General features: G+C 34.7%; 2 protein-coding genes across 11 annotated transcripts in view; both read left to right on the top strand.

Moving 5' to 3' along the window:
• The window catches only part of FYTTD1 (forty-two-three domain containing 1), a 32,693-nt gene extending 23,492 nt beyond the window's left edge, over window positions 1-9,201 (top strand). For both annotated transcript variants that reach the window (XM_006185586.3, XM_014560055.2), the window contains exons 7-9: window positions 452-526; window positions 3,718-3,844; window positions 5,667-9,201. In XM_006185586.3, coding sequence (XP_006185648.2) covers window positions 452-526; window positions 3,718-3,844; window positions 5,667-5,765 — 301 coding nt within the window. In that variant the 3' untranslated portion in view covers window positions 5,766-9,201. The remainder of the gene's footprint in view (window positions 1-451; window positions 527-3,717; window positions 3,845-5,666) is intronic.
• A 2,498-nt stretch (window positions 9,202-11,699) lies between these two features.
• The window catches only part of LRCH3 (leucine rich repeats and calponin homology domain containing 3), a 109,819-nt gene continuing 97,870 nt past the window's right edge, over window positions 11,700-23,648 (top strand). The window contains exon 1 of one of the 9 annotated variants that reach the window (XM_032480962.1): window positions 11,700-12,613. In XM_032480962.1, the coding sequence (XP_032336853.1) occupies window positions 12,355-12,613 (259 nt within the window). In that variant the 5' untranslated portion in view covers window positions 11,700-12,354. The remainder of the gene's footprint in view (window positions 12,614-23,648) is intronic. The other 8 variants (XM_032480945.1, XM_032480953.1, XM_032480967.1 and 5 more) reach the window with 8 other exon arrangements.

Here is a 23,648-nt window from a genome sequence, read left to right as displayed (position 1 = left end):
AAACTTTAGGGGTAGGAAGGGAAACTAGAGGATAGTGTGATGAGCTGAATCCTTACCATAGTAAGTTATTATTACATAAACATCTTGCTTAGTGAACTGGAGGTAGCTAGCAAGCAGCAAAAACAGGAAAGATTGAAAAGTGTTCCCTCTGGGGAGAAGGGATGGGAAGGATAGTGGGGAAACAGACTGTTGCTTTTCATTGGCAACCTTTCTGTATTTGATGTTTTTTTTTAAGGTACATATATTTGTTAACTAAAAAACATTTAATAAATTCAGGTGTCCAGTTCCTACACCCAGGATGCTGATTGATTAATGGTGGGGCCCAGGTATCTGTATTTCCTAAAAGCTAAGAAAAAATAATGGCTATTTTAAAATGTATGTTTTTATGTGGAATACACTATAAGATTTATAAACTTCCATTTTAATGAAGTTTTTGGTTTTTTGAAACTAGGTGGCGGACTTCCACCACAAATGGAGGAATTTTGACTGTATCTATTGATAATCCAGGAGCAGTGCAGTGCCCAGTGTAAGTCTTTTCTTTATTTTGCAAAAATTATAACCTCTCAGTACATAAGATCATAGGAAAGTATTCATCTTCTCCTCAGATGATGTCCAAGGTAGGGTAAACTGAGACAAGAATAAAAGTAATACTTACGGTACAACACGGAAATAATATAGTATAAGGTTAAAAGTGAAAGCTCCCTAGATTTCTTTTTCTACGGCCCCAAAGTAACCACTTTTAACAAAATCATATATTCATTTAAAAAATTTGGTGCATGTATAACATAATACGTACATATGGTTTTTTTGTGTGTGATCATAAATGAGGTAATACAATACATACTTGCTTCCTTCTCCCCCCTAATATATTTTGCACTTCTTTACTTTCCAGTACATAAAGATCTACCTTCTTTTTAAAGACTTCATAGTGTATTCTTTTATATCTGGATGACCATTCCATTATATTTATTGCGTTACAAGCTTTCTAGGTTGAGGCTGGAAGTGATGTTGCCTAAGGTATGGAGGGTGAGCTCAACTCCAGTTTGTTGGGGGAGATGTGAGACTTGCAGCACTGGGCTGGAGGTCAATGATGTATTCCAAGAAAGTTCTAATGCCATATTGTTAAATCCAACCTGATAGTTGACCTAGCCATGGAAAGTCTCATTGGATCCTCACTAGACCATAACATAACTGGTACTCTTAAACTTTTCCCATCAAAAAGTATCAGGAATGAAAATCTAAGCTATATACTTACCACTTAGAGTCCTGTACCAGCCAGCTGTCGAGCAGATTGGCTGGTTTCTTTGATCATCAAACAGACATTCTCAAGCTTCTAACACAGCAGAGGAAAATGTCTCTGTGTTGATGTTCTTCACAATATGTGTGTTGCCCATTAGTAGGTAATGAAGTAAATTCTGTGAGTCACAGTGAACATATTTTAAAAAGAAAATTAAATATTAAATATTAAAAAAAAACTTTCTGTATTTACAGAGTTTCTTTTATGTATCCAGCCATTTTAATGATTGAAGTGAAAACGTAGGATGATTCTCTTAAGATTTTAGAGGTTGCTTTATTTTGGTAGATGATCATGACCTGGAAATTACTAATTACTCCAATTTGTTGAAAAGTTTATAGTTCTACTTACATAGATTCTGTGAGCAGTTTATAAATTTTAGTCTCTAGATTAGTCAGTTAAGAATCAAGTATTTTTTTTAATTCAGCAAGGTTGCAGGATACAAGATTAATATACAGAAAAACAGTCTTGTTTAAAATTGCTATTAAAAAAACCTGGAATAAACTTAAACAAGGAAGTGAAAGACCTATATGCTGAAAACTATAAAACACTAATAAAGGAAATTGAAGATGATTCAAAAAAATGGAAAGATAATCCCATGTTCTTGTATTGGAAGAATTAATATTACTTAAGTTGCCATACTACCCAAAGCAATCTACAGATTTAATGCAGTCCCTATCAGAATGTTGCCTAAGGTATAGACATTTTTCACAGAACTAGAACAAAAAATCCTAAAAATGTTTATGGATCTACAGGAGATCCAAATTACCAAAGCAATCCTGAGAAAAAAGAACAAAGCTGGAGATAAAACTCTTATCAGACTTCAGACTGTACTACAAAAGTATAGAAATTGAAACAGTCTGGTACTGGCACAAAAACAAACACACGGATCAGTAGAACAGAAAAGAGAGCTCAGAAATAAAGCCACACACCTATGGTCAATTAGTCTATGACAAAGGAGGCAGAAGTATACAATGAAGAAAAGACAGTCTCTTCAACAAGTGGTGCTGGGAAAACTGGAAGGCCACATGTAAAACAATGAAATTAGAACATTCCCTCACACTGTATACATAAACTCAAAATGGTTTAAAGACCTACATTTAAGATATGAGACCATAAAACCCCTAGAAGAGAACATACATGAAACACTCTGACATAAATTGTAACTAATACTTTTTCAGATTAGTCTCCCAAGGCACAAGAAATAAAAGCAAAAATAAACAAATGGGGCCTAACTAAACTTAAAAGCTTTTGTACAGCAAAGGAAACCTATCAACAAAATGAAAAGACAACCTATGGAATCGGAGAAGATATTTGCAAATGATGCAACTGACAAGAAGTTAGTATCCAAGATATTCAAACAGCTCATAGAGTTCAATGTCAAAAAACCCAAACAATCCAATCAAAAAATGGAGCTTCTGCTATTTTTCTGACTAGACATTTTTCCAAAGAAGACATACAGATGGGTATCAGGCACATGAAAAAATGCTCAACATTATTAATTATTAGAGAGATGCAACTCACAACCACAGTGAGAGACTACCTCACACCTGTCAGAATAGCCATCATCAAAAAGTCTACAAATAACTTGGAGAGGATGTGAAAAGAGCAGAACCCTTGTACACTGTTTGTAAATTGGTGCAGCCACTGTGGAAAACAGTATAGAAGTTCCTTAAAAAACTAAAAATAGAATTGCCATATAATCCAGCAATTCCACTCCTGAGTATGTATCTGGAAAAAACAAAGACACTAATTCAAGACACTGTGTACCCCAGTGTTCATAGCAGCACTATTTTCAATAGCCAAAACATGGAAGCAACCCAAGTGCTCATCAATAGATGATTGGCTTAAGAAGATGTAGTGTGTGTATGAAATATAGAATATATACAGTGGAATATTACTCAGCCATAAAAAGAATGAAATACTGTCATTTGCAGCAGTGTGAATGGACCTAGAGAATGTTATGCCTTGTGAAATAAGTCAGAGGAAGACAATATATGATATCACTTTTATGCAGAATCTGAAAAATATAAATGAATGTACATACAAAGCAGAAACAGACTCACAGACATAGAAAACAAACTTGTGGTTACAAAAGGGGAGGGGGAAGGAGCAAATTAGGGGTATGAGATTAATAGATACAGACTTATTATATACAAAATAGATAAGCAACAAGGATATATTGTATATTGTAACAACCTATAATGGAATATAATCTGCAAAAATACTGAGTCACTGCTGTACATCTAAAACTAACACAATATTGTGTAAATCACCTATACTTTCACAGTATACAGTAAATAAAGTAGCCCTCACACATTTGAACATGTGTACAAGTCAAGATGTCTTGTATACCAAATGATTTATTTTTCTTCTTTTGATTGTTAAGCTGGTCTCATTTAATTTTAATTTTTTCCTAACAGAACTCAGAAACCACGATTAACTCGTACTGCTGTACCCTCATTCTTGACAAAACGAGAGCAATCTGATGTAAAGAAAGTTCCTAAAGGTGTCCCCCTACAATTTGACATAAATAGTGTTGGAAAACAGGTAAATTTTTTTTTCTGTATTTCTTTGGGCCAATCACTGAAAATATTTTAGTTCACAAAACAAATGTTGTATAATTAATTATATAGGGTGTCCTAACTTTCCTCAATCCTAAGAAACCACTGGTCTATCTATTTTCTGTCTCCAGATTTGCCTATTTTGGACATTTCATATGAATGTTATCATGCAATATGTGAACTTTTGTGATGGGCTTTTTTCATTTAGCATAGTGTTTTCATGGTTTCTTTATAGTGTGTATCAGTATTTCATTTCTTTTTATTGCTGAATAATGTTCCATCATATGGATATAACATTTATTTATCAGTTGATGGACATTGGGGCTGTTTCCATTCTTTAGCTATTGTCAGTCATGCTCCTCTGAACATTCATGTACATATGCTCATGCAAAAACCTGTACATTTATGTTTTTGTGTGAGTATATGTTTTTATTTCTCTTGGGAAATATCTAAGAGTGGAATAACTAGATCATATTGTAACTATGTGTTTAACTTTTTGAGGAGGTACCAAATTGCCTTCCAAAGAAGTAGCTGTAGTACTATTCCTATCAACATGTTTAAAGGTTCTAAATTTCTCCATGTCTTTGTCAACATTTGTTATTACGTCACTTGATTGTAAACATTCAGATGCACATGAAGTGGTAAATCTCACACGGTTTTGACAGTTTTTGTTTTAACCTTATATCTTGTAATCTTGCTAAAATTAGTAATTATATAGATTCCTTAGGATTTTCTATGTAAACAATTATGTTATTCTCCAAGTTTCTTTCCAATCTTTAAACTTTTTCTTTTTCTTATAATGGCCAGGACCTTCTGTACTATGTTGAGAGCATGTATGCTTGCCTTATTTCCAGGCTTGAGGAGAAAGCATTAAATTTCTCAGTGTTAAGTATGATGTTACCACTAGTTTGATTTTTGTTGTTTTTGTTTTTGGAAGGGAGTGGTAATTAGGTTTATTTACTTATTTTAATAGAGATACTGGGGATTGAACCCAGGACCTCATGCATGCTAAGCATGTGCTCTACCACTGAGCTTTATACCCTTTCCCCACCAGCAGGTTTTCAGTAGATTCTTTTTATCAGATTGAGGGAGTTCCCTTTCTATTAGTAATTTGCTGAGAATTTTTATCGTGAACGGGTGTTGCATTTTGTCAGATTTTTTTGTTTGTGTCCACTGACAGAAGAATCTGTGGAGTTGAAGATAAGTATGGAAAGAAATTTGACCAAATTTATTTTGCTTATTTTTATTTTATGACTTGTTACTTTCCTTTCAGAAATGATGAAATGTAATTTGGGTGCTTTTTCTATCATTAATCAAAACCAGATTTTGATTTGAATTTGACTTAAATTTCTGTTATGAGCTCACCAAAATGCAAGAAAATTTGTTTCAAAATACAAGTCTAAAAAACTTTTATCAGAGGCATCTCTAGAGTTGGTGGCACTGTTTGCAGAGCCTAAAAATAATTTAGATAGAGAAATTTTTGGATATATGACCTATAAGCATTATAATATATGTGTTTTATATAGTGTATAATGTAGGCATTATGGTGGTTAGGAGATAGGGATTCTGAGTCAAGTTTAAATTCTGGAACTCCAAGTGGGCAAGTTAACTAACTTCTCTAAACTTCACCAGATTTACCTGTTTTGTATGGTTTTTGTTAGAATTAAGTGAGTTCATACACCTGAATATTCAGGAAATGTTAGCTATTATTACTGTGAATTATGTTAACATAATTGTTTCAAAGTAAGGTGTGTCTTACAGTCAAGTTGTTAATTTTTGTTTTGTTTTGTTTTGTTTTGTTTCTGTAGACAGGGATGACTTTGAATGAGCGATTTGGGATCCTGAAGGAACAAAGAGCCACTCTTACTTTCAACAAAGGAGGAAGCCGCTTTGTAACCGTGGGATAGATCCCGTGTCAAAGGGACTTTGGAGTGATGACTCTTAAAAGTTGAATTTCTTCGAGTTCATTACAGAAGTTCAAGAAACTTTATTTCAAGATATTCACAAGGCTAAATAACCTTTATTTTTATTTTTGAAGTTGTGTGTGTGTTTTTTTTAAACATGTATAAAAAATGCCCTGAAAGAATTACAGGGAATATAACTATATGTTCTTAAAGATTTCATGGTTGGCTCAGACAGAACAATTCTCTATTTGACTTTTTTTGGTTCCTCATGCAGCAGAAAGAAAGCAGAAGGATAGAAAGTAATTATTTTTATGATAGTGATATTTAGGATCTCTTCATCTTTGCCCATTTTTTACCCTTGCCATGGTAAATCTTGGTCTTCAGAAATATGAGTAAGTCCCTTCGTTGCTGTCATTTATCCTTTAATAATGTTGATGTAATAAGTGCAGTTAACTTTATTAGGGATATAAACAGTTTATTAGAATTTCAGTTTTCGAATTTAAGATTTATGGGAATATCTGGAACTTGATTCATTTTTCAGATAACTTCAGGTTAATCCTCCAGAGTTATAAATCTTTAATGCTGAACTTTTAACAAGAAATGTGACTCTAAGCATTAGTCTCAGTTCAAAATGTTGGTATTTGAAGGCTGTAAATTTGTGTTTAGAAAGTTATCTGTTAGAGCCTCGGAGGAGGAAGGTCCAACATAAAAATCTGACAATTTGTGTTTAGTAAATGAAGAAAACATGAAAGTAGTAGCAGGTGGAAGACAGGTAACTGAGGTGAAAAACTGTAAAACCTAGGTCATAGGTATACTGTTTGGATTTACTGTGTTTAGTCTAGGGTCCACAGATTCTTCAAATGATACTTAGAATAATTATAATTATTAAAATGAATTGAGTCCCTTAGATATTTTGATAGTAAAATTAGCCATAAAATCCCAGACTTCTTATTCAAAAAGTTATAAGCTTTTCAGTTTGCTAAATTAAACAGTGTACAGCAGCTCCAAAAATAAAAATATTCTTGTATATGTCATAAGGTAAAAAATGCAAAATGATAATAGAGTTACATTGTAACCTTATTTTGTACCTTTGACTCTGATTTCTTGTATAAAGTTCAAGCAGTTTATGGTGAGAAAAGAGTTTTTCTCCCCCATACTCTGGAAGGTTAGGATGAGTTAGTTTGTTGTGCCAAGCTAGTGCTAAAAGTCCTCAGATGGTTATAGACTGTAAGTTGTGGTATAAAGGCAAAAGGCAGCAAAATATTCAAGCTACAGGTTACAGTTTTGGTCATTTTGAAGCTTAACTTTTTGGTTTGCTCTAATGTTAAAACCTCTAAGTAGGTGTTAGTTTCCCTACAGTGTATTAGTCTTGATTTTCCCTATATAAAATACAAAACAGAACATTGAGTTATGGCTCCTGCCTGCCTTGTGTATACTACATTGTTGTCTCTTATGCTTCTTGGGTTACTTGATTTATTCTAGCCACGGAAAGCTATCAATAACAGTTTCATGCTTATACCAAAGAATTAAGTCTGATCCTTAATATCTGGTATTTTGCTTGTAAGTCTACTAATAAGGGGTTGTTGGAATCTAGTCAATTTGAAAATAAACTCTAGTCTCTCTTTAGGCCAAGAACTCATTGCAAAACATTTTTGCAAGTATGAATCCTTAGATTTGATCCATGGACAATTCATATTAGACTGGTTTAGAATTACTGGTAGCTTATTTTAAAGCAAAAGAAAAACAACTGAGCACGAGTTTGTGTCTTTAGAACAGTGTGTGAGAATATGCTATAAAGATGTTTTGTTTGTTGTTATTTTAAATATTGTACAGAGCTATTACTAATGCCTTTTTTTGGGAAAACCTTAAAAATTGCCCCAAATATTAAGTGCATCAAAATGTCTTTGGTATATTAAACTTTTGCTCTTCATGCATCTGTAATTTCATTTTTTAAAATATAATATCTTGCCTTTATTACAACCAAATTAAAATTCTTGAGTGTTAACATGTATATAAACAAAAGAATATGCTTTTGGAGGAAAATTTTCCTTTCTTGGAATTTGGTTGTAGTCATCCTTTTTTCAGTTCTTAAAGTTTTTTTAAAAACAGGATGCAACTTAAAATTCCCTTTGCATCAAGGTGTATACAAAACATTGATGCAGTGCATCACAAAATGAAAGTTTGTACTTGATGAGGAGATGATTTACACTGTACTTTTTGGTGTTTTTTGGAAAAGTTACATTTAGATCTATTCTGAAGCTTTTCATTTTTAACAAATAAAATATTACAGGTCTCACATGATTTATTCTTAGCTGTAAAGATTGAGTTGTGGTTTTTAGATTGTTGTGTTACAAAGAACTTCGTAGTGACTATAATTTTTAGGGTTTGAAAAGCTACCTACCAATTAAATTGGTAAATCAGTCTACATTCATATTGGTATCCCATTAATTGTCTTTGCCTATTTCATTCATAGCTCCAACAGGAACTAGCCAGGAGGAGTTAAAATAGAGAATTGAATTTACTTAGAATGCAGAATATTAGGCTGGGTGAGCATTTAGAGATCATCCAGTTTAACCCTTCTTTTTACCTCTTGATTCAGTGAGACCCAGCTTTTCAAGACTTGTGTGTGGCAGAGTCATCTTTTAAGCTCAGATCTTTTAATTCTCAATGCATAATAAACTGTTCCTATGAATTGAACACCAACAGAAAGTAGTGGAATGGTGTGTGGCTTGTCAGATCTCTTAAGAAGTGGTAGCAGCTATGCTTTAGCATTTATAGCATGGTAAGTAAATACACTCTGCCAGTGATGATTATGAGATTTCATCACTTTGGTATTCAAGTTAGGTAGGCTAATTAGAAAAGACCAGTGTTCCTAATCAGACATTACATATTTTTTCCTAATAGACATAAACTTCACTACAGTTTTAATTATAAGCAAGTATTTATAAAATACTTGTAAGTGTGAAGAAACTTAAGAGACTTTATTGCCCAATTGTTATTTTTTGTTGCAATAGGTATATATGTATATCATATTTTGCTGTCAGTAGCTTTAAATTCACACGACATGCACAGTGTTAGGATAATTTTTGTTCTGATTTATATTTACTGTAAGGAGATAAGAGTGAAGAAATAGCTGACTTTGCACTTCAGAGAATGAATACCATATGAATGCAGGCAGTATTAGGACAAAATGATGTCTTCATTTCTGATCAATATACCTTTGAACTTTCATGAGAGTTACATGATTATTTGTGTTTTGCCTCTGTTAAAAAAAAATTAAACGTGATTTAAGCTTTCCTTAAAAGCGAGTTCTTTTTGCATAGATCAATTTGGAGGTAGCCCTTTTTTTTGAAATGACACTAATAAATCCCAAGCATTTACAACAAGAATTTTGGGCTACTGTGGGCTGTTGATAGGGACTTAAAGATTTGTATATAAATTGTTGACTTGTAATGTCTCTTTTTTTCCTCTGCCATTACAAATTACTTTGTATCCAAAATCTATTCAACAAAAAGCATGATAAAGCAAGGAAATGTGATACTATTCTGGAACTGAAATTCCTTTTTCTCAGTGTATTCAGATGAGGTTTACTGATGTTTAAAGATGAATAGGAAACTATTTCCCTAGAGTGCATGTGTTTAATTTCTATTTCCATTTTCCTCTAATGAGAAGGAAATCACATTGTTTAAATTTTCTTATATAAATTTTTAAAAAGTCAATTATTAATACTTCTTATTAAAGGAGTCAGAAAGGGAAGGGAATATATTCAACAAACCAGTTTCTGTGCTTTATATTTGAAGAGAATGGGATTGGTGAAGATTTTAATCCTACTGCTTTGAGTTTATAAAGTTTGGAATCTTAAAGGAGTGACCATAATGTATTTATAGTGAGTAAAAGCAGAGAAAGGGCTTTATTTCTCCATAAGGTGAGATGAAGAGCTGGAGAGAGGTATTGAGATTTGAGTAAAACTTTTGCTCCTGGAAGTCAGTAAACTTTCTACCTGTAAAATACACAGGAAGAAGCAGGGAAATTTTCTGTGTTAATTCCAAACAGTAATCCCGATTGCCTATCTTTTCATGTTTCCAGATCACGAAGCAGTAATGGAGTAGGTTATAGATCCCTGTAGTTTTTTTGCTCACAGCCCTATTTGCAACTGTTTCTCATCACTTCTTTTATTCATCACTAGACTCTGGTTAACTCCCTACAATGACTCCATTTCCTAAACCTCATTCTCACAGGATGATCTTGTCCCTTGCTTTATGGAGAAGACTGAAGGATAGGATGAGAATTTCCTCATATTCTACCCTTACTTCATAGATGAAATTTCAAATCCTTGAAAGTCTCAAAATTACCTCCTTGATCTATCTTTTCTTCTAGCTTTTTTTTTTTTTTTTTAACCTAGGACTTGTTTTCATATAATGGTGTATATATAGCGTCTTCATTTTTCCTGTATCCACAAGGCCTTTGTTTTGGCCTTCAAATATCTACACACTTAATGTACCCTTAATGTTCTCAAGAATTACAATTCTTTTTTTTTCTCCCAACCATCTCTCCTGTGTTAGTACATAACTCATCTCCTATCTCTGCTTCTTTCCACTCATTCTTACTGTTTTTAAACTCCTATTGCTATACTCAGCCCTAGGTTATGGAAGATAATTATAGGGTTTAACATTAAGGACCTTAATCTAGTTGAATAGATAAAGTAACGTCAATATATAAACTTGGTCAGAAGTTCAGAGACCAGGATTTGCATGATGTGTTGCAGTTATGAGATATGCAGGTAGATAGGAAGAATGAGGCCATATTATGGAGAACTCGTAAGGAGAATTTAGTGTAAATGTGGAAGGTAGTAGGTAATCATAGATGACAGTTGTGCATTTTAGGTATCTGGCAGCTATTTCTATAGCAATGTGTTAATATGGAATATATGGTTGCACTTTTAGTTGTGGTTGAAATTGCTCTAAAAAATATAAAGTGAGGTCTTGGTCTCAAATAGCTTTAAGTCTTTCTAAGAATAACAAAATTTTTAGGAAGTCCCGAATAGCAAAAACCAATTTATGCATTGGATAAATGTTCCTAGGGATGACAAATATATCCTTTGCCATTGTTTATAACTGACATTGACTATGGAACTTGTCACTGAAGAACCTAGAACATAGTAGTAAAAGTTCACAGAACAACTCTTACTACTATAAGATTAGCCTTAACATTGAGATTAAACCTTTTAACAATCTCTTCCATTTAGTCGTTGGGGAAAGTGCTAACCAAGGTTTCATTGAAGAGTTGGATCTTGAATGATGGGTAGAACCTCTCCAACCTTTCTTTTGCTATCTGACATGAACTTTTTGGCTGTGGCAATGTTCTCCACATGTACCATTATAAATCATCCCTGGATGTGTTCATGCTGATACGCCTCCCAGTCTGGGTTATTGCTCTCATCTTCTAGCATATCCCACTTCAGAATCCTTCAGATTTGCTTAAAAACCTCATTCATCCGTCATATACTAGATTCCTTTTCTCTGAATTCTGATGGATAATCCCCAAAATCCTTACTCAACCCCCACCTTTTTTTTTTTTTTTTTTTGCAGTTTTAATCTCTAATTGGTATATTTGTCTGGATTCCATAATTAGATAATCTAGGAAGAGGATTGTATCTGACAGCCTATTTCCTACAGTAGATACTAGTTGATTGTCGGGGACAATTACATCATGTAGCAGGAATGACTTAGATGTGTGAAACCATATGCTGAAGGCCGGGAGCAATGTAAGGTCTAATTGGTTTAAAATGAAGTGGTATTTTCTACTTTTCCAGTAACTGAGTGGTTTTTCTTTTTCTCTTTCTTTTTTAACCATTTCTTCAGTCTGTCTTTAATTCACACATGTAGATTATAGCCAGATCATTTTCTCTTCCTTAATTTTGGTTCCAGACCAAAATTTTAGACTTTAATGCCGTTCATCCAGCTTTGTTCAACAATATTGCCTAAAGGGCAATTGCTATTTAGGATGTTTGTTTTATGTTCGTTAAGAGGCTGTTTTGTCAAACGGAGGGTCTAAAATATTTGTGTAACCCTTTCAATGAAAATTATGATATTTGGGAGCCAGGTTAATACTCATTTTTCCCTCGGGCGACAATAGTTAATAAATCCCCAAGTCTCCATTTAGATCGTTTGGTTCACAGGATGACAGAAGTCAGGAAACATTTTGGGTCATATCTCAGGGTCTCCTCACTGCCTAAGTTTGTGGCAGCAACGATATTTAGAAGACTAGACTTAATGTTTAATCCTCCAGTACTGAGGCAGGAAGGTAGAGAAGTTTTGGTGAGGAGCGTTATCCGAAAGATATTTTTGTAGTGGCCTATTAGGAAGGTTACTGGGAGCCTAAAGTAGGGACCTGCTCCAGATTTGTGAGTTCCATTTTAATTTCCCTTGAAAACCTTGATGTGGGCGGAGGCAAGAGCCTAGTTGTGCCGAGGGGCACCGCAAACCTGTCCATCAAGGGGATCGTCCGGGGTCTGTGCGCCCCTTTCCCCGCCCACCCATCATCTGGCTGCGCATGCGCCGAGCCGGCGGGCCGGAGAGTTGTCGGCTGGGAAATGGCGGCCACGGGCTTGGTCTCTGTGGCCACGGCTGCAGAGTACTCTGGCCCAGGAGCGTCGGGAGGGAACCTCTCCTCTAACTGTGGCCCAAACTCCGGGGCAGGTCCTGGTCCTGGCCCGGGCTCGTGGAGCCGCTCCCTCGACCGAGCGCTGGAGGAGGCGGCGGTAACCGGGGTGCTGAGCCTGAGCGGCCGGAAACTGAGGGAGTTTCCCCGGGGAGCGGCCAACCACGACCTGACAGACACCACCCGGGCGGGTGAGTGGGGCAGGGGGCATCCCTGCCGATCGGAGGCCCTGGGCGCGGCTGGAGGCCGCCCCAGCCGGTGAGGGGAAATCGCCAGTAGTTACAGTAACTGGTCCCGTAACTCCTGGATGGTTCCCGGGTAACGGGGAGAAGCTGACTGCCCCAACCCACCCAGCCCCAGAGCCTGCGGGCCAGACCCTGAGCCTGCGGCGAGGCGGACAGCAGCCTCTCGGGGAAGAGGCCCGTAGAGGATTGATGGGTAGTGTTTTACTCTCCTAGAAAATTAACTTCCCCAGCTGCTGAGGTAGACCCTTGCCCCGCCCCGGTTTCTACAGGCCCTTTCGGATTTGGGATGCCAAATTGACTTCACTAAGATTTGGGATTGTAGCGCGCTCTTAATAGATCAACTTAGCATTGGTCGCTGCATTGTCAGGAAAGTATGACTCTCAGCTCTGGCTTTTTTTCAGGAGTTTTTAATGTGAACCCAAACACTTTTAACTTTTCTTTCTCCTCTTCATCTAGCTGGCTTACTACAAGTATTTGTAAAAAATAATAGGAACCCACCTTCAGACTCCCATTACTTTCCTCTCTCCTCATGGCCACCACCAAGAAGTTGAAGAAAACTGTTTAGAAAAGATATGTAGATTGCCTACCCTATCTGTATTTAATGCTTTTTAGAAACAAACATTACTTTGTTTTATACATATTTCTGAACACAGATAAGGTAAGAAATGAGATATATTTGGTTTTCTTAGTTGGAGAGTACAATGTCTGGTGACTAAGGTGTTCAACGTGTTTCTCTTGTGTTTAAAATGTTGCTTCCTCAGGGGGTTGATTAAAAACAATCTATTCATTCTTATACAAATAAAAAGGAGGGAAAAAAATCCCTTACGTATAGTATAGTATGATGTACTTAAATATTTTATTTTCACACAGTGTATTTGCAGCCATAGAATGTGTAGTACTTTGTGTGTTATATTTATTACATTTTATTTATTTTATTTTAAAATCTCTTATTTAACACCTTTCCTATGTTTGTCCACTCTAAAGGTTGGTAAGTATTACATATGATTCACCCATGTTAGAAAAATAAACAGAACTGTTAAACTACTTCAAGAAACTGTTCTTTCCAAAGAAACTTCTGCTATCATGTAAAATGAAAATCAAATGCCTACTTGTTTAGCCTCTTATTGGAAACAGTTGTACTGAATATAGTTTGTATTTTTTAGTGAATGGTATTAAAATTAAACTTCCTTGCTAATGTAGATATGAACAGCCACTTGCCTTTTGCATGTGTTCTGAGAGACAACATCTAATATTGTCATTCATACCCAGATTTCATGATTCTGTTCAGGAAATTGCTATATGGCATATGGTTTAGGAGATGGGTAGCATAGTTATTTCATATTGGTGTGAGTCATTTCAATATTACTACATTAAGCCTGAAGTTAAAGAACAAGTTGATTCCAGGAGTTTATCTAGTTCGTTATCTTACCTGCTTTTAAATAGTTCTAGGACCAATGTCTTTTGCCTTTAAGAAATATGTTATTAACAAAGAAACCCAAGGGCATTTATGAAGAATAATAGGTAGTCCCAATGAATTTTTCCCTAACTATGCTCTGAATTTTTAGTTTATTATCCATACTTATTTTGTTACTTAATATTTTATAAACCAAATTATTTGTTGGTTGACATTTTATCTGGTCAAAAAGTAAACAAGAAAAGAAAAAGATTATGAGGTATTTTATAACCTATTAGACTAGATTCACCTCTAACATGTTAGAAATATCACTTATTAAGTATAAGAAGTCTTTGGCAGATCTTGGTAAATACAAAAATACTGAATTATTTTAAATAGATAATTTGATGTGAAAAACATCAATGATTGAGTTTTCACTGTTTACTATTCATTGTGGTAGGTGTTTTAAAATACATCTCCTTGTTAAATGCTTAACAACCAATGGATTAAATATTATTATCCCAAATTTACATATGAGGAATCACTCAGAGAGAGTCATATAAATAGTATTAGTGGTAGAATACTACCTGAATCTATCTTACTAATTTTCTCTCCACTGTACAACAGAGCCTTCTTACGTATAGATAGATATTATCATTCTTGTTTTTACAGATAATGAAACCAGAGTTTGGAGAGATAATTTGCTCAAAGACCTGTAGCTAATGTCCAAGGAAAGTGGTGTTAGCCAGGATTTGATGAAATCCTGTTTAACTCCAAAACTATAGTCTACCTATTACACTAGGTACTTTGAATTCAGACATAACTTATGTTAGCTAAAATGTTCTGTTTAGACCCTACAGGAAACTTAAAGCCAAGAAAATTATTTGAATGATATATTTATCAAAGTTACCACACAGTCTGTTCTTTTTTAATGTATAGAATGTATCTGGTGGAGCTGCTGTCTTTCAAGAGTTTTCATTTTAAGTAACAGCACATATTACCCATACTGTTTATAATTTGACATGATTAGAATTCATCATGCAACATTTTCTTAAGGTTTTTCCCTCCTGTTTGTTTTAAAAGGTAGATCTCTAGAAAGGGAGAAATATTTGGGAATGGATGACTTGATCTAGTGGACAAGGAATATTTTAAAAGAAATCACAAAAGACTTTTGGGGGCAGAAAGCTTGTAGCTTGGATTTAGGGAGGCAGAAATGAGAATGACAGCTATTCTAGGCAGTGGAATGAATCCCACATTGACACAGGGGTGTGGCCATGATGCAGGACTAGCCAGTCAGTGTAGTCCATCCCTCTGGCAACAGTGATGGTTCAGAGATGGACACATTTTCCAGTAAGCACACAAGAGTGTAAATTCTGAATTTTTTATTGGAACTATTGAGAAAGAGGCATACTTTGAACCCTGGGGTTTCTAAGAGAACAGAATATGAGTCTAGAACTTGGCAATAAATTGAAAGTGGAGCCAAAAGATGGAAGGAGTGAGGCCAAGTTCTCATGATAGTGTTTGAACCTTTGGATCTGTTTGAACCCTTGGATCAGTAGCCAGACCTTAAGTTAGTGGTATCCTTGGACTTTCAAATTATGCAAGCTAATAAATTCCCTTTCCTGCTTAATTTGAGTAGACTTTTTGATACAAAATAAGAGTCCTGACTAATATAGTGAGACTGCTCTTTATGAAGTTGTGGGGAGGCCAGTCTAATCAGAATAAGTGGTTCGATTAGAGAATATAAGAGCTACCTTTTGCATTTGAGGCAGCTAGATTATGGGTTTGGAGACAGGGAGACTAGTCAGTAGTCAAATGTCAAATGTTTATTGACTAAGGGATTTGGGCAGATGTAGATATACAAAGGGGACCAAAATACTCCCTGTCCTTGAAGAATTTAAGGGATCTAGTGGAGGAGTAAACAGCTGTAAAGATTTTGAGTTGTCTAATAATAATAAAACTTTTATGTGCAAGGCATTATGCTAGGTAATATAGTGGAAACAAAAATAAGAGAGTCTAATCTGTAAGCATTAAAAATCTAGTACTCTGGTTGAGTAGCTGTGATAACAGTCCAGGAATGAAAAACAGTCAGAGTTCATACTGGAAAATAAAAATGTATAAATGCTGACTGAATTTATTTATTTATTTATTTATTTATTTATTTATTTATTTATTTATTTATTTATTTATTTATTTATTTATTTATTTATTTATTTATTATTTTGACATCAATGAGTAAATCCGTTTATCTCAGTCGATGGTATAGTGGTGCTGGGGCAAGACTGGAGAGTAGGCTGGACATCAGATTAAGGGCAGCATTGTGGAACAAATTAAAGGAAACCTAAACGACCATTGTGGGGGCCACCGGGAACCAAGAGTGGACAGGAGAACACCCGGTTTGATGTCATATGGTATGGACTGGACTGTATATAGTATTAGAGAAAGAAAAATAAGAAGACATCTTAGTATGTGACAAAGTAAAAAGGATCTACTCCAGATACTGACAGTGGGAAGAGAAAAATAAGGATGTATTTTATAGACCTTGTGAATGAATTTTTTTTTTAAAGAGACAGTGCATCAAAGATGACTGTGCTGTTAAACCTGGAGGACTAAAAAGATGGTAATGCTGCTGATAATAATAGTAACTAATGTGTATTGAACTGTTAGCATATTCCCAACTGTATATATAAAATGTACATATAACAACCATATGAGTTGTAAGTACTATTTTTAAAACCATTTTACACATGAAAAAAAGGAGACTTGAGATTAATCTGATCAAGGTTACACAACTAATAAGTAACGAAACTGGGATTCAAATTCAGATACATCTGATCCTAAAACTTGTGTTTTTGATCTCTAAGCCATACTGACAAAGAAATTTGGTACACAGTTTCTTCAGCTCGCCTGATACCTTTAAGAGGCTAGCACCACATCTAGTTAATTGTATGCAACACACAGAAATGTAAATCTGGGAGTTTAATAGTGAAGTTAGGGCTATAGCATAAAATTGAAAGAGTCATAATGGAGAGTTTATGAGATTCTTGGAGAAAGAGTGTGGAGAGTAGAAAAGCTGGGCACTGACAACTATGAAGTATACCAGCATTTAAAAAGCCAAGAAGAGGAATCAGCCTGAGGAAAAATCAGAAACAGAGTTTTCATAATGAAGCCTGTACTGGATAGAATTCAGAGACTCCTAAAGCCAAAGGAACTATAGTCACCACCTAAGTTATTTTACAGATGAGAAGCAGTCCAAAAGAGGTTAAATGATGCGTTTAAGAGTATATAGTAAGGTGGTGCTGTTTCACAGAAACATGGTTAAAGGTATAAGAAATTTTTTCTGAGTAGAAGGTAGAAAACAAGAAACCAAGGATCCAGTTGGTAAAAAGCCTATGGTTGGAGGCAGATGGGGGAGACTAAGATTATACAAAAAAACAAAAAAATTGAGAGGTAATGGGTAGGCCAAAGTAACACAGTCTTATTGAAGCCATGAGAATTAAGGCTTTCAAGAGTTGGATACTTATTTCCTAGGTAAAGAAGAATGAGAATTGCTTAAAAGACCATTTAGTTTTTCAAGGAAGCAATTGGTGACCCACAAAATTATGGTTTCGTTAGTCTTGGAAATATGCACTGGAGTGCCAGAGCTTAAGTGGAAATTATATTTTTTTTGGATCCTTATTTATGTATATTTTGTATCAACCACAGTAATATGTATGTGAATTTTTCTAGAGCAGTGCTGTCCAATTTGGTAGCTACTAGTCATAAGTGGTTATTAAAATTAAACTAAGTTAAAATTAAAAAATTTGGTTCCTCAGTTGTACTAGCCACATTTCAGTGCTCAGTAGCCACATGTGTCATATTGGACAGCACATCAGACAGACCTGCTGTGTGTCATTTTGGACAACACAGATAATAGAACCTTTCTATCATCACAGAAAGTATATGGGACAGTGATGCTGGGGCATACTGTCTAGAATAGAATTGACATTTTCTTCTGCATGATTTATTTTATAAATCATACTTCTTTTGGCAGTATTTTTCTATATCCATAATATAGTAAGCCACCATGGTAACTAGAACTGAAAACACCTTAATGATTGAGAGGGCAGAGGCAAATGGAGGGGGTAGCAGCAAATGGGGGCTCAGCCATAATATAAGATCTTTGCTAGTATCTTAGGGCTGGGAGAGGGGGATATATAATTTTTTCTTTTAGAAATAACCTTGTTAATAAAGACTAGCATTTCAGCACATCATCTTTGTTAATAAAGGCATTAGCTATATATTTGACAAATTTACCATCTACTGAGTATTATGCATTAAATTAGGAGCCTTCTAAGAGCTTTAGCAATGAGAAAAGAGTAGAAAACACCGAAGCGAGTTTATTTGATTACATCAGGCTGGTTCAATTTAGTGTACTTAAAAATCATTTCTTCTGATATTAAGAGTTATACGTCGTCATTGTGGTACAAATAATTATAAAGGAGACACTAAAGATCATAAGTAATTCCACTTAACAGAGATAACTGGTAGTGAACCCTGGTTTGAAATCTTCAAACATTTTCTTCATGAAATGTTCTTCACATTCTCACTTTTTAAAAAATTCAGAGGCTGTTTTATCTGATTTTTTCTTACTACATAAGATACAGTATCAGAAAATAGAAATCTATAGCCTAATTTTTAATAGTAGACCACTATAGATACTGTCTTTTAACTTACCTTATTGATGCACACTGGTATTATTTTTGACTTTCACTATTACAAATGATATTGCTGAGAATAGCTTAGTACGTATGTCTTAGCAGACTTGTTTAATTATTTTCTTAGGATAAATTCCTAGAAATATAATTAATTGGTTAAAAGGTACACACAACTTTAGGGTTTTTTAATACAGTTTTTAAAATTGTCCTTCCAGAAGGATTGTTCAACTTAGATTTATACCAGCAGTGCATGAGTTGTCTTCCATTTGCATCCACAGATCTCATTCATTTTGATCTATGTCAGTCTGATAGGTGAGAGATGCTATCTCCTTGTTCTGTATTCAGTGCAACTTGAGGAATATGATTTTTACTACAATAAGAAAAGATATATAAATACAAGGGGAAATATTTATTTTTTTCTAATTTTTCCTGTGACTTTTTGTCACAGAACCAGTTGATGACAAAGAATCAGAAGCTCTTTGTGCATGCATATAAACTCCTGTATATTTAATTTGAATTCCTTTGTAATTGTAAGAGTAATATATATTTACCATAGAAAATTTGGAAAAACAAATACACAAGATGGAGAAAGAAAAAAAAGGAATAATACTACTGCATTGATAAACCACTATGAACATTTTGACATATTCTTCCAAGTTTTTTTAATACATGTACGTATATATTGAAAAACATGGTATTAACTTTTTATAGTTTGTTTTCCTATCTCATAGTATATTAGAAATATGGTGTCATGTCTGTTAATATTTTCTTAGAATAGAATTTTAATGGCTGCAGAGTATTTAATTGTATTTTGTACTTAACCAGATCCCTTTACTGGGCATTTTAGACTATTTCTGATTTTTTATTGTTGTAAGTAAGCTATGAACATTTTCTATACTACTCTTTGCTTACATTTCTTTTTTAAAAAATATTTTATTTATTATTGTATTATTTAATTATTTTATTTTGGTGGAGGGGAGGTAATTAGGTTTGTTTATTTTTAGAGGAGGTACTGGGGATTGAACCCAGGACCTCATACATGCTAAGCACGTGCTCTACCACTTGAGCTATACCTCCCCCTCTTGCTCACATTCCTTATTATTTCCTTTGAATAAATTCCTAGAAATGGAATTGTTCTAACAAATTGTACACAACTTTCTAAACTTAAACTTAATTTACAAAGTTACAAAAGCAGTTTCTCATAGAAACAGTGTTACCTATTGTATGTAGCTTAACTAGGATTACAGGCCACCCACAAAAAAACCTATTTTTTTTTTCTAAACATGAAAGTCATCCTAACTCATTTATTTCATGCCTCTTTATACCTAAAGGCCATGATCTCCCACATCTCTCTCTGTAAAGAGTGTGTATATGTGTTAATGACACAGATTTTTATTGAAGTACCTCTAACCTCAGAGAAGGTCTGGGGTATAGAACTTGAAGTAGCCTCAGTAGGGAACTTGAAATTTGAAGACTTGGGATTTTCTTAAGGGTGCCACCCTATATTATATATTCATGTTTGTTTTAATACAAATCTATGCCTTCAAATTGCCATTAAGGAACACCAAGCCAAATCAGTTTCTGTACTGTTTATTCTGTTGTTTTCTGGAATCCACCCCCTGCCCCCATGAGTATCCCAGGTTTACAAGTATGGATGTAGTATTTTATGTAATACTACTCTTTGTAACAGTTTCTATGGAAGTATGCATATTAAATTGAAATACAGGATGCTAAGAACACATCTCAGGAAACGTTTATAACTCCCCTCCTCTCATAACTTTACTTTCTGTTTGGAATGAGAAATCTCATAGCTCTAATACAGTCTTATTCACATGCTTCTTCCTTTCTCTTCTGCATGAGGATCAGCTCAATTCTTATACTGGACTGACACAATAGGAAGGACTTTAAAAGATTTCTGTTGCTTATGTTCTCCCTGCCACCGTGACCCCCTGCAATAGCCCCTCTTTTATAAAGAGAGGCTGTTGGGTATAAAGGCGCCTGAAGTAAGATTTAAATTTATGTTTCAGGGGTAAAAATCTAGACTCAACTTTACTGGCATTGTTTTCTAAATAGGAAGGGTAGATAGTAGGATGGTGCTTCTAGGAGGGATGAGAAGATGAATCATAGATCACCACAAAACCAATATTGAGTCTAGAAGAATGGCAGCAGTGTTGGGGCAAAGATTTCCTAGGTTTCATTTCCTTTTACAGTGGCTGTATTTAGGGATGGATGGTTAATTAGTAATATTAATAATATTACTATTATATCATTATAACATGAACCATGACTTTTAAATAGTAACATACATGTTCATTATTTTTTCAGTTCATTTATGAAACAATTATTCCACTCAAGTTTGGAGAAAAATATATGGTAAATACAGTAATTCACACAAAGGGACATTATTTTGAGTTCCTGAAGCAGCCAGCAATATCAAATGCAATGCTACTAATTTTAGAATCCTAAACAACTCCTAAAAATTTAAGGTATTTCCTTACTTTTAACTTTCTTCCTTGTTCTTCTAAACTTCTCAATTTTTATTATTTGAAGGAAATCTTAAACCAAGGATTTTAACTGATTTATTAAATATATTTCTTACAAAAACTAGGTAATTGACTTTTCCATTAAAAACAGGTTTTAAAAAATGACCTGGAATCATAGAGAGTGAAAAGATAAGCCACATAGGGAGTGAAAAGAGATTTCCAATAAATACAACAAACATGGTTACCTGTAGGAGAGGGAAAATGTTAGAGGAAAGGGGGCAGTGGGTTAAGGGTGGATGTGTTTCTGAAGTACTGAAAATATTCTATTCTTTACCCTAGGTTCATCACCTATATGGGTGTTCACTTCATTTTTTTTAATTGTACATTTATGGTTTATTTACTTTATTTTCATTTACTTCTTTATTTAGTCTTACTTATTCATTAACTCATGTATTATTCATAGCACCTCTTCTTTTTTAACCTTCTCTTTTTCCTCCTTATCTCCCTGTGATCCCCCTTCCCCAATCAGGCACTTTTCTTGCTTCCCTAATACCTTGTTTACACTTTTCTACTGTCACAGTGAACGATACTGTCTTTTCTCATACTAGATTGGGAACTTCTTGAAGGAGATATATTAGTTTCCTCTTGCTGCATAACAAATTGCTCTAGACATACCTTAATAAAACACCTGTATTATCTTACAGTTCTGTAGGTCAGAAAACTGGACTCATTTGGACTCCTCATGGTCTCACAAGGCCAGAATCAATGTGTTGGCCAGACTGGACTCTTATATGGAGTCTCTGAGGAAGAATTTCCAGAATCATTCAGGTTTTGGCAGAATTCAGTTTCTTGCAGTTATAAAACTGAGGGTCCCATTTCTCTGCTAGTTGTCAGCTTTGGGGTGCTCTGGATGCTATCCACATTCCTTACGTAGCCCCCTCCACCTTCACACCAACAGTGGTGTGTCCTGCTTGGAATCTCTGACTTCTGCTACCAGCTAGAGGGCTCCTGTGATGAGATTGAGTATAGCCAGATTGTCTCTATTTTGCTTAATTCAGAGTCAATTGATTAATAATTACTTAGTTATAGCAGCAAAATCCCTTTTGCCACATAAGGAATATAATCAGAATATATTTCACATTTACAGTTACAAGGATTAGGGTGGGAGATCTTGGGGGCCATCTTAGGGTTCTGCCTACTATAGAGGGTTCTGTCTTACTTTCCTCTTATTGTACATCACCTAGTACAATGCCAAATACCCCTTGTTTATTGGATGGATAGATGGGATGGATGGGTGAGTGAATGAGAAGGCAAAAACAGGAAATGAAGAGCCTATTCACTTTCTTAGCTTTAGAAATAGTAACAACTGACTTCTGTGTGACTGGGTTTAATGAGGACCCTTGGGGCTTCAGTCATACAGTAGAATTCAGTCAAAACATTTTCAAGGATAATACCAGTGAATATAGTTCCCTTTTATATCAGAGTTAGGCATTCAGACCCTCATTAATTGGTGTCATAGAGGATAAGAGTGATGATGTTATGTGTGCTAAGAATTAGGACCCGAAAACATAACCAGTAGCAATTGAGAATTTTTAGGGGTTTGAAAAATTTCAAAATAGGGCCTCGATTTGCTAATAAAAGAGTAAAAAAATTTTAAACTCCTTACAGTAAAGTTGGCTTTCCATGTGTATTCAATATTTATAACTTTGATAATTATGCAAGTTTCAGTTATCTAAGGAGAATCTTAGCCTGGTAAATATGTGATCCTTTTCTAGCTTAGTAACATTGTGATTTCTGGTCATCTGTCATCAAATGACAGACCATAGTCTGTTGATTCTCAAACTTTAATGTGCATAAAATCACCTGTGACACTTAAAAAAAAATGTACATTCCTGGGACCAGACCCTAGAGAGTCTGATTCAGGAGTTCTGGGGTGGGGTCCATTAAGCTTCATTTTTAAGAAGCAGTCTGATGGTTCTAGGTGCAGGTGGTCTAAGAAATTCTTCCATAGACTTTGCTGCTTTAAAATTAATTTAGAAAAATAGTAATTTTTCACTTCTAAAGATATCTTGATTAGGTAAGCTAAAGATATTATTCAGCTGAAAATGTTTTGGGGTGGATATAGCTCAGTGGTAGAACACATGTTTAGCATGCATGAGGTCCTGCGTTCAATCCCTAGTACCTCCTCTAAAAATAAGTAAATCTAATTACTTCTCCCCCTCAAAACAATTTTTTAAGTATAAAACACATACTTCATTTTGTAAAATTGAGCACTTTGATATAGAATAAACACTTGAAAGATTGGTTTATTTGTTTTTAAGGTACTGTCACTGAAGAACTGTGTTGTTAAAGTTACAGATAGATAACCAATTTACATGAAAAAATAAACTATGAAAATTGAGCATGTA

Source organism: Camelus ferus, chromosome 1 (genome assembly GCF_009834535.1).
Source record: "Camelus ferus isolate YT-003-E chromosome 1, BCGSAC_Cfer_1.0, whole genome shotgun sequence".
In the NCBI taxonomy this organism is placed as follows: Eukaryota; Metazoa; Chordata; class Mammalia; order Artiodactyla; family Camelidae; genus Camelus; species Camelus ferus.
The sequence above is the reverse complement of the archived record's forward strand: the minus strand, read 5'-3'. Positions and strand labels throughout refer to the sequence as shown.